This window comes from Muntiacus reevesi, chromosome 2, assembly GCF_963930625.1.
Source record: "Muntiacus reevesi chromosome 2, mMunRee1.1, whole genome shotgun sequence".
NCBI lineage: Eukaryota > Metazoa > Chordata > Mammalia > Artiodactyla > Cervidae > Muntiacus > Muntiacus reevesi.
The window spans coordinates 52632221-52643582 of NC_089250.1; the positions used below are offsets into that span (position 1 = coordinate 52632221).

The window sequence follows — 11362 nt, forward strand, 5'->3', positions numbered from 1 at the left end:
GAGGGAGCCCCCCTCCCCCTGCCATAGCCACATGATGCCACAGACCGCGTGACAGTCTGGCTGAACCCTTGGTTGGTACACGGCACCAAGCAGGTGCCTGGAGAGATCTGGGAGGGAAGCCCTAGGTGAAGACACCCCAACCCTTCAGAAGACTCTGTCCATATCTGGGGAGGGAGGGTGGTGCTGGGCCCTCTTACCCAGTTGAAGTCCACTGCTCTTACTGAAAAGCGGTTGCTTTTCAGTGGGGCAGGGGCTTTGTTTCTGACCCCCTGGCCCTGGCTACACTGTATCTTCCCAGGGGTCTGAAGTCCTAATGAATGCTCTGGTGTGAGCGATGGGCAATGGAAGGCTGGTTGGCCATGTACTGGGGGCAGCTCTGGGCCTTCAGTCTTCTTCAGCCATAGCCAGGGTACACGGTGCCGTTCCTCCTCGACCTGAGCAGGGCCAAGTTGCCAGAGCAGGTAGCCACCGGCATCCTCCTCACCTTCATTCACGAAGTGGGTATGTGCACAGGCAGCAGCAAGCTGCTGGCCGAGCTGACCACATTGGCAGGCAAGGGCAGACTCTCTCGGTTGCCCACTGGCCTGGATCTGGGCAGGGTACCCTGCCAGTCTCCCTTGCTAGGATCCTCATCCACCTAAGGAAGGAGGTGCAGATGAACTTCAGCTTCTTTTGGGGAGAAGATAATACTTTTATGTTCATTAAAAACAAAATAAAATGTGCTCTTGGCCTTGGGCCCCCTGGCCTTGACAGGCACGATAGTAACAGGGCCATGACTGCCCCCAATGAGGTTTGGGCAGGACTTGGGGGTATCCACCCCCCTTGGGGAACCCCAGCCTAGGAGGCAAGAAACGTGGCCAGAGCCTGTGCCCAGGTCACATGGCTGCTCACTGTGATGGGAAGGAGCTGGGGCACGTGGGAGGGGCTGGGGCGGAGGTGCCAGAGCCTTGGATCCGTTCTTACCACTGATGGTGGCAGCCATGTGCCAGGCAAGCTGAGGCTTGTTACAGGGGTCAGTGTCCTGCAAAGGCCAGCCTTGGGGCTCCCTGCCAGAAAAGGGAGCAGAAGCTGGAGGGGCCGGGACTCATGGGTGGGCTGTGCTGAGTCAGGAAGAAACACTCATGTGGCTGCCGCCGCCTCTAAAACATAAGTAAGTCTGTTTCTTTAATTGTGTATGTTTGTTTATACTCCTCTTTATTAGTGGATAAATACTAGAAAATCATCTCTCGGAAGGTGCGGTCAGGGATGGGCCCAGCTTGCCCAGCCAACTGGAGGCGGGCCCTTCGGGGGGCCCTGGCCGTGTGTGCAGGGTGAGGCTGTCCCTCCAGGGCTCATACACCAGTGTGTAGCTCTCCGCCCTCTTGACAGTGAACTTGTAGGCACGGTTGGGCAACAGGTTTCGGATGTCAAAGGTGCAGGCGGCCACGGGGATGATGCCACACTGCATGCATTCCTGCTGTGTCCGTGGATCCAGCAGCTTGTAGCGCAGCTCAAACTGCTCCGGCACAGCCTGCTGGATGGTGACAAACCAGCGCAGGCTAACCCAGTCCTGGTGGGCCACCGACTCCTTGCGGTCAAACATGACGGGCATCTTGGTGCTCAGCATGAGCCGGATGTGGGGAATCTTCGTGGCGCCAATGTCAGACACTAGGCGGTGCTTGACGTGTAGGCGCCCCGGCACCATCATGGCCAGGAAACTGTCCATGACAGCCGACAGGTCCACCAGGCGCTGCTCCACGAGCCCCCAGCCTGCCAGGAAGGGCCGAGGGTCCGGCGACTCGAGCAGGGCATCCAGCTCAGAGCGGCCGTGGTCCAGCTGCTCTAGCAGGTCCCCAAGCAGCAGAAGCTGGATCTTGGTCTGGGCAGCACCCACCTTCTTCATGCGCTGGAACTTCCAGGGGTCAATGAGCTGGAACATGGTGGTGGGCAGCACCAGTGGGTTCTGGTCGCCCAGAGCCAGGTGCTTGGGGAGGATCTCGATGTAGTAGGAGCACTTCTTGAGGAGCTCCATACGGGCGTGGTGGCGCTTGAGCACGTGGGGGCTCAGGTCTGAGGTCAGGAACTCTTGCAGAGCGTTGCGGCGCTCCACATAGGTTCGCCAAGCCTCGGGCTCCAGCAGCTGCCCGTCCTCGGCCTCTTCCACCTCCTCCTGGTCCAGGAAGGACTGGGGACTGTCCAGCTTCATTTTGTCCAGGCCCAGGCCTGTCACCTGGAAGTTCATGGTCTAGGAGCAGGGGACAGAGGGCGGGGTGTGAATAGAATGCTCATACTGGCCTTTGCCGCCCACCCGGGGCTCACTCAGGGCAGTGTTTGTGTGGTGTGACTTCAGTCCCACTGTCCCCCATGCTGGGCCCTCTGGCCTCCGGGAGTGGGAGGAGGCTCGTGAGGAGGGCTCATCTCTCTGGACAGAGGCTGCTTGGGGCGCCAGGTGGGCAGGCTGCAGATCTGGATAAAAGTGGACACGGTAGGGCTGACACTCTACTGATGGTCTTTTGTGGGACCCTTCCCCTCAGCCCCTCAGGGAAGGGCTGAGATGGGGGCATTGGGCCTGTGCTTTGGAAAGTCCAGTCACTGTCTAGCTGTGTAGCCCCATCTGGAATGGGGTCACACCGTGCCCTGGAGCTGTTGACAGGATTCACAGTGATTCTGTCTGAATAGCACCAGACCCCAGCTGGGGACCCCACTGTCCTGCAGACCGTCCACACTCCACTGCAGATGCAGAGCAGAGGTCCAGGGCCAGCCCAGCAGGCAAGGTGGCCTCAGCTCTGAGGAGCAATCAGGCCAGTTCCTCATTATGGAGCCCTGCTGTATCTTGGGGCCTCAGGATGTTTCTGAGCCCATAAGAAAAGTCCCTGAACGGTCCCCTTGCTCACAGATGGGGTGCCTGAGCCCAGAACACTTGGTAGCTTGCTCTCAATCCAGGCTTTAAGCCCACGGTAGACCCCAGAGTCTATGTCCTTCTGCACCCCTCCTCCACCCAGGTTCCCCGCTGTAGGAGGGTGCAGTGTGCCCCAGAGCTGGGCATAGCTGTGCTCCCAGCCCTGCCAGGTCCTGACCACCCTTGGAGAAAGGGGGTCAGCCTTCCTGGCTGCTGACCCAGGTCCCAGCCACCCCCAAGGACAGCAAGACAGACTCAGTGGTTTCACTGGGAGGTCTGAGGTTGTGCAGCACCCAGAAAGTTGGATGAGTTACAAATGGGAGTTGAGACGCTGAGTGAGAGTCCCAAGGGGCAGAGTGAGGTTGGGACCCAAGTCGGTCTCCCTCCCCAGATGCCAGTACTTGACCTTCCTGGGATGGAGGCGGCAGACCCAACCCTGGGCACAGCAGCACCAATGTCTGGGCTGAGGTGCAGCAGACCAGGACCAGGATTGCTGGCCTGTGTCCTTCAGTGGCCCAGTGCCCCAAGGCTGGGGCAGATTCAAGCCGCCTCTGGAGGGAGCTTTAGCTCCAGGTAGGGCTACAGGTCAGAGGTGCTTCCAGACGGCCCCAGTTTCTCCGTTGAAAAAGCCAGGAGGGGTTGCTGGTAAACTCAGGAAAGAAGCTGCCTGCCCTGGCCCGCTACCCAGACTTACACCCTCCTCCGCCTCAGGGACCCCCTACACGCCCCTGGCCCTGGGCCCACTTTCCCTCAACCGATCCCCACCTGCCCCCGCCTGCCCACCTCCGCCACACTCCTCCCGTCCTCCCCCTCGCCCGCCTCCCGGCGCGCCCACTTGCCCTGCCTCCCGAAGCAGCGCTGTCTACTGTGCACGGAACCAGGGTCGCCTAACCTCACACCGCGGCGTCCCCCGGGTTGCCATGGGGACCGCGGGTCTTTGTGACGCTCCGCCCAGAGGGCGGGGTGGGCCGAGAGCCCATACTGTGGGGATCGGCCCCCTCGACTCGGGGAGATTGCGGGGGCGCGTTCCCGGTCGCGACCCAGAAGCCTCCCGAAGGCAAGGGAGGGCCCTTGCCTCCACCCCCTTGTAGGTCAATGGTGGGTACCTTCCAGCATACGTTGTCTGTCTCTGAATTCCCCTCCCCTGGCAGAGCCTCCCTCTCCACGGTGCCCCTCCCCCACCCCTCCTGGTGACCTCACTCATGGGAGAAGGCTTTGCCAGGCTAAGCGCCCATCACCGTGTGGGGGTGGGGGGTGCCCTGGGCGCTTAGTCTATATGTTGTAGCTGTTGTTATGTCATTATTTAGGGGTCTGAGAAGCAAGAGTTGAATTATTTGGAAAGGGGATGTTGTCTCAAAGTTGAAGGAGAGGCGGGGAGCTGGAAAGTGGCAAAGGGAATGAACAGCAGCGAGAGAAAGACCGTCCACCCATGCAGTCCACCCACAGAGAGAGTGTGGGGGACAGAGCAGTCTCCCCTCCTCTTCTGGGTCAGGCAGGTCCTCACCTCTGCCATCTCTGACTCCATCCTTTTTTTTTTTTTTTTTAATTTCTCGTTCTCAGCTATTTTCTTAAAATTAAACTTTCAATTTTGAGATTCAGCTGCAATTCAGCTGCAATGTAAAAAATAACACAGAGATCCCAAGTATCCTCTGCCCGTTTCCTGAGGGGACCAGTTTGCAGAACTGTCCTACAAGATCACACCACGTGAGTGACCTTGACCGTCAAAACGCAGACGGCCCCTTCCTCACAGTGACCTCCCAGCTTCAACTTCCGCAGCCCACGAGACCCCGCCCACCACGCCCCACCGAGACCCCGCCCACCACGGCCCCACCCGAGAGACCCCGCCCACCACGGGCCCACCCCTGAGGCCCCGCCCATCACGGCCCCACTTCGGGACCCCGCCCCATAGTCCCGCCCTGACGCCTGTACCGGGACTGGGCCCGCCCCACCTTCACGAGTCTTGGAGCAGTTGGGGACCAGTCCTGCCGGTGAGACAGCCTAGAGGTCGAGGAGAGCAACCGCTGTCGTGTGGCCGGCGCTGGAGGGCCACCCAGCGCTGCTCTGAGCACCGCAGGGAGCCGGTGGTGGCCTCTGGAGCTCCTGCCCCCCTCAACCCCGCTTCAGCGCTCTCCATCCCACCGCCCCTCCAGTGTCTCCCCGTCGGGGTCCCGGAGCCCCGCCGCTGCGCTCCCTCCGCCCCCTGCAGAACCAGGCATGGAACCCTTCCTCAGGAAGAGGCTGGCCTTCCTGTCCTTTTTCTGGGACAAGATCTGGCCGACCGACGCGCCGCGGTTCCCGGACCCCGACGCTGACCTGGAACCGGAGCCCGCCGCAGAGGAGCCCAGTACCGCGGAGCCTTGCAGTCCACCGGCGCCCGCGCAGCTCTTCAGGGCGCTGTCCGACTTCACCGCGCGGCGCGCGGAGGAGCTGAGCGTCAGCCGCGGGGACAGGCTCCACGCCCTCAGGGAGGAGGGCGGCTACATTCTGGCCCGCAAACTCTCGGGCTGGTCCTGCACTGGCCTGGTGCCCATCACCTACGTGGCTAAGGTGGCCCCTGAGACGCTCTCGGACCAGCCGTGAGTACCACCTGCTCTAGGGAGTCAGTAATAAGTGCAGGGTAGTTTGAGGCCTGCACATCCAGCATCACTCCTCAGATCCCGCCATCCAGCGGTGAGCAAGTTCCGCAGGTGTGGTACCAGGATGCTGTGCAAGATAGGCGCCTGATTCCGCTAGGAGAGGAAGGGGCAGGGACTCTGGCGGGAGTGGTTAGGTGGGGCCGCGAGCCAGCGGGACGGTGTGTGCATGCTGGACAGTGTGTGCGTACTGCGCCCGCCACTCCTGCCTGCTGGCACACGGGGATTCAGACCTGGAGTCTTGCAGTGTTTGCTGAGTGGTCATTGCTTGGGGGAAGGGGGCTGAGGACTGGGATGCAGTGAGGTGGTGAGGACATGAGTGAGCAGAGAGGCCGTCCTTGTGCTGTGAGGGGTGAGATAGTGACCTCAGTGTGGAAGGGGTGATAAGCTGGGTCAGAGCTGTGCCTTTGTTCACTCCCTCACCTATCCACATTCACCTGGCCTCCTCCCTCCTGCTCTGGGCCAGGCATGGGGCAGACACGGCCCTGGTCTTTGGGATTGCTCCCAAAGAGGCTCGTTTGGGGAGTGGGTACAGATGGGAGAGCCCACCCATTCCCCTGAGTGTCTGAGGCCCCTAGGGCCAGGGCAGTCCACAGACGGGGAGTGGCTCGCATGGACCCTTGGCTGTTTGCATGCCAGTTGTGTGGTCATGGCAGGGAGCAGAGGCTGGGCGCTCTCCCAGCAGGCTCCCTAGATGATGTGACCTCTCGGCCCAGACTCAGGGTCCAGAGGACACAGTGTATGCTGGTGCCGGGCTGGTCCCCACCATGTGGGTATGGACAGAGTACATGGGCCTTTGACCCAAACTCTGGGCATGGCCCCTACCTGTCTTTCCTCTGAATATCTTGGCCATTGTCATCCCTACTTTCTAGAAGGAGGGGGTGCCTGGGGAACCCTTGGGGCAGAGGCACCTCTTCCCAGTCCTGGTGCTACAGAGGTGACATGCCGGCTGAGAAAGGCCAGAAACTGGCTGGTGAACAGGGCTAGCAAAGGGAGGTTGCCCAGACCTTGCCCTGACATGGGCCCCAGGTTCTGCACCCAGCTGTGTCTCTGCAGACCAGAAGCAGGTCTCATGTCACTCAGGCTACCTCTGGCATCCTGGGGACCCCTGGGACGCCCACTGTCTCCTGTAAATGTACATCTGGGGGAAAACCTGAGTCACAGGAAGCTGCCTTCGGAGGGGACTCCAGCCCCACCCCCAGCCATTCTGATGGGAAGGGGGCCCACAGTCCCTCCAGGTGGAAGACAGACTGGGTCAGCAGCTCCTGGAGGTGGGCAGGGTCCGGGGGAGGGGAAGGGCTGCTTAGAAGACTAGCTAATGACTGTTTGTCTGGGCTGCAGATGAAAGGGCTGCCACACTTGCTGTGTCATTACACTCGGACACCTGGCTGCCTGTCACCCGGGCCAGCCAGGCAGGAGGAGACCCCTCAACTTTACAAGATGCTAGGACACCCCACGCTTATCTCACCCACTGCTCCGCAACCAGGGCCTAGAGTTCAAGAACATATCAGAAGTCTGGGTGTGCATGGGGGTTCAGCCCTGCCCCCCCTGGCCCTGATGTGGGTTCAGGGGTGGGGGAGGTAGAAGCACTGCTGCCCTGGGACTGTCCTCTGTTGCCCCTCCCCTCTCCTGGGTAGAGGGTCCCCGAGGCAGGGGCTGGCTGCAGGAGGCCCTTGGTGGATGGAGCCCTCAGACGCCTGGGTCTGGGCCTCCTGCTTCCGAATCAGTGTGTCTCTGGCTTGCCGTCCACCCAGGGCCTGTCTGGGAGAACCACATCCTACAGGTCCCTGACCCTTCCCCAGATGTCCGCTGATTTTACCTCCTAACAAACCTCTGCCTCTCCCACCATCACCCTACCCCACCCCCATCCTGCCTCAGCCTCAGCCCAGCCTCACTGCTCACTCTGGCCATGTTGTTTGCTAGCCCACTCCCCAGAGAGCACCAGAGTGGGCACAGATGTCTATCTGTGCCAGGGTAGGCCTGTCTCTACCCCTGTTCTTCCAGGCCCCATCTTCACCCCAGGCTCCAGCAGCAGCCCCTCCCAGGTTGTCTATCCAGTCCTTTCTTTGGGGGCTCCCACCTTGTGCCCAGTCCCCACGGACTCCAGAGACTGGGCCCTGGGACTGGGGCATGTGCAGACCCTGGACTGGGTCCCCAGTACCAGGCACCAGGTTCCTCTCTTTGCCTCCTGCGTGGAGTGGGCACCTGGGGCCCGACCCATGGGAGTCATGGGTGTCTCAGGGCTGGGCCAGTATGGGGACTGCTGTGTCTGCCCTTTGCAGCTGGTACTTCAGTGGCATCAGCCGAACCCAGGCCCAGCAGCTGCTCTTGTCCCCCGCCAACGCACCGGGGGCCTTCCTTGTCCGGCCCAGTGAGAGCAGCCATGGGGACTACTCACTGTCAGGTACCAGAGTGCCCTTGACCTTGGGGTGGTGGCTTCCCCAGGCAGTACCAGCCCCCAGCCCACCTTGGGCCCAATGGTATGGGTCGATTGGTTGGGATGGTGGGAGGGTCAGGGCTGCAGCCAAGATGGGGTCTCCATTTCTGTGCCCTCCCAGTCCGGGCCCAGACCAAAGTCTGCCACTACCGCATCTCCACGGCGGCCGATGGCAGCCTCTACCTGCAGAGGGACCGGCTCTTTCCCAGTCTGGATGAGCTGCTGGCATATTACAAGGCCAACTGGAAGCTGATCCAGAGCCCACTGCTGCAGCCCTGCACACCCCAGGTGGGCCCATCCCTTCCCCTGCTGTGCATGCCCCAGCTGCGCCTGTCCCCCCCTGCCCTGCCCGCCCCAGGTGGGCCTATACCCCCTGCCCTGCCCGCCCCAGGTGGGCCCATCCCCACCCCTTTCGCCAGGCTGCCCCTCACCAGGCCCGTGGCACTTCCCAGCACATGTCCAGCTGGCTCGGCCCAACCCTGGGTGAAGCTCCTGTGACTCCTCTGCAGTCTGGCTGCGACCCTGCCCTGGGGTTGGGTCTGCTCTCACAGGTTCATCCCGATGGCATTCTCTTCTCTGAGGGGGAGGGGGAATGAGGCCTGTGAGATGCCCTCCATTCTTGCCCAGCTCCGCCATGGAGCAACCAGGAAGGTGGGAGGGAGGCAGGTTGGGGAAGGCGTCCAGGGATGGCACCCACAGCAGCCCCAGGCCAGCGTGGAGGCCGTGGGAAGAGATGCCTGTCGGGATGGCCACACCTGTGCTGGAGCCATGGTATCTGTGATGGTCCCAGTCAAGCAGTCCTGCCAGGGGCCGAGCAGCCATCTGGTTCCTCTGGTCTCTTAATGACAGCCTGGATGGGACACTAATGAGTGTGGGTGGATGCCTGCACTGGCAAAGGTGCCACTTAGGTCTGGAAGCAATTAGGGCCAGGCCTCCAGAGGTCAGCACCTGTGCCCCTGGCCCTGAGCAGGGTCGGAGGCGAGTGTGTGCTGGGGCACAGGGGCAGAGAGCTGGAGGCCTGGGGCCCCAGGAGAAGCTGTGGACTCTGCTCAGGGAGCCACAGGCAGAGGCCCTGAGTGCTCCCACCCCTGCAGAAGTCCCTTGAGCAGGATGAGTGGGAGCGGCCCCACTCGGAGTTCACCCTGCGGAGGAAGCTGGGCGAAGGCTACTTCGGGGAGGTGTGGGAAGGCCTGTGGCTGGGCTCCATGCCTGTGGCGGTCAAGGTCATCAGACCAGGTGGGTGGGACCCCGGAGCCCAGGGTGGTAGCGGTGGGCGGCGGTGGTTATGGCAGGTCCTGGAACGCTGCCCTGTCCCACAGGCGATGTGAAGCTCACAGACCTGGCCCAGGAGATCCAAACGCTCAAGAGCCTGCGGCATGAGCGCCTCATCCGGCTTCATGCGGTGTGCTCCGCGGGCGAGCCCGTTTACATCGTCACCGAGCTCATGCGCAAGGGCAGCCTGCAGGCCTTCCTGGGCAGTGAGTGTCGCTGTGGGGATGGGGATGGGGATGCCTCACCCTTCCTGATGGTCCTCCAGGCCTTTTTATTGAACGCCGATTGTCCAAGGCCCAGATGGCCAGGGTGGGCTCTGGCCACGAGTGAGGTTGGGTAGGGTTTGGACACTGCAGCTCCAGGTGGGGCCCCTATGGGTCACTAATCCTACACGATTTCACTAGTTCTGGCATGGACCCCACCAGACCCCGAGTGCACCCCTCCCCCACTTTGGTCTGTTTCTGTTCCTGGTTGGGAACCAGGGCCAGGCTGACCTGGAACCACAACACACTGCCCCCCTGCGGCCTTGGCAGGCGGTGCTGTCCTCACCCAACTTAGAGCTGGGGACCCCGAGGCGCGGAGGGCAGCGACTAGCGCAGACGCCTGCCGCCTGACTGTCGGCCCCGCCTGCAGGCCCCGAAGGCCAGGCCCTGAGCCCACCCCTCCTGCTGACCTTTGCCTGTCAGGTGGCCGAGGGCATGAGCTACCTGGAGGAGCAGCGCATCGTGCACAGGGACCTGGCTGCCAGGAACGTGCTCGTGGGCGACGACCTGGCCTGCAAGGTGGCCGACTTTGGCCTGGCCCGGCTGCTCAAGGTCAGCGTGGGCTCTAGCCACGGGCTGCTGGGCGACTCAGGCGCTGAGGGGAGACTGCCTCTCCACCCATTGCACCACTGGTCTCCCCTTGCCCAGGATGACGTCTACTCCCCGCGCAGCGGCTCCAAGATCCCCGTCAAGTGGACGGCGCCCGAGGCAGCCAACTACTGCGTGTACTCCCCCAAGTCTGACGTCTGGTCCTTCGGGGTTCTGCTCTATGAGGTCTTCACATATGGCCGGTGTCCCTATGAAGGTGGGCCTCCAGGCAGCACAGGGCAGGAGGGAAGGGTAGTCCAAGGAAGGAAGCGTGGGAGCCAACCTGGAGGAGGAGGCACCCTCTGCCCCAGGGTCGCTGAGCCTGGAAGGGGTACCAGACCTGGAGGCTGCCTGCTTGGCAGGGTCTGCCCAGGCCTGGAGGTGGGCTCCAGGGTGATTCCCAGGCCAAGGGAGGAAGCACCTGCCCAGCCTGTCTTCTTGCCCCTCTCCAGGGATGAGCAACCACGAGACTCTACAGCAGATCTCACGGGGGTACCGGCTCCCGCGCCCAGCCGCCTGCCCGGCTGAGGTCTACGCGCTCATGCTGGGGTGCTGGAGGCGCTGCCCGGAAGAGCGGCCGGACTTCACCACATTGCGGGAGAAGCTGGGTGCCACGAGCAGGCGCCGCCGCCCCGCCCTCACATGACCCGGGCCCCTGCCCAGGCACCCCCCTCACGGGACAGTGTTTGCCAACAATACCTGCTGCTCAGAACTGGTGCCAGCCCACAGAGCCTCTGGCTGTGGGCCTCACACCCTGACACGTGCTGGCACACACAGCTTGTGCACACGAAGCAGACACATGCGAACACCCGCTCAGACAGGAGAGGGACCAGCGTCCTCCACCATTGTGACCAGTGTTCCCCAGAGAGGGAGGGTCTCAGCAGAGAAGCCCAGACAGAACCCACATTCGCCCTGACCTCAGGGAGACACGGGGCAGAGAGGCCTCCTGCCGGTGCCTGCCTCATCGAGCCCCCTCCCACAGTCAGGAGCCTTGGTGGGTTGCTGTGGCCTTCTTGCAGCTGTCGGTGCTAGGGCTTTGGCAAGACCGTGGCGCTGGCCCCATGTGGTATAGACTGGCATAGCCGCTCCCTCCTGTGGGCCACCTGGGCCTGAGCCCCTAACCAGAACAGGACCTGGGGCTGACGGCTCAGCCCTCTGTCTGGTGGATCGTGCCCGAGGAAGAGCTGGCTCTCACGTGCCCACCTCCACCCCAGGGCATATTGACGCCCACATCCGGGGATTCAGAGGCAGCACACCCTCTGGGCTGTGGGCAGGAACAGGATGGCGGGGG

General features: G+C 62.4%; 2 protein-coding genes across 2 annotated transcripts; one reads left to right on the forward strand and one right to left on the reverse strand.

Annotated features, from left to right (window-relative positions):
- Positions 1–1219: 1219 nt before the first annotated feature.
- FNDC11 (fibronectin type III domain containing 11) lies at positions 1220–4487 on the reverse strand. Its single transcript, XM_065919662.1, has 2 exons — positions 4383–4487; positions 1220–2224 (listed from the first exon to the last, which is right to left on the reverse strand). The coding sequence occupies exons 1-2, from the start codon at positions 4401–4403 to the stop codon at positions 1220–1222; spliced, it is 1026 nt and encodes a 341-aa protein (XP_065775734.1). The 5' UTR covers positions 4404–4487.
- A 605-nt stretch (positions 4488–5092) lies between these two features.
- On the forward strand, positions 5093–11100 carry SRMS (src-related kinase lacking C-terminal regulatory tyrosine and N-terminal myristylation sites). The gene is made up of 8 exons (XM_065919663.1): positions 5093–5454; positions 7794–7915; positions 8070–8236; positions 9043–9184; positions 9268–9426; positions 9854–10035; positions 10132–10288; positions 10524–11100. The coding sequence occupies exons 1-8, from the start codon at positions 5093–5095 to the stop codon at positions 10715–10717; spliced, it is 1485 nt and encodes a 494-aa protein (XP_065775735.1). The 3' UTR covers positions 10718–11100.
- The last annotated feature ends 262 nt before the right edge of the window (positions 11101–11362 follow it).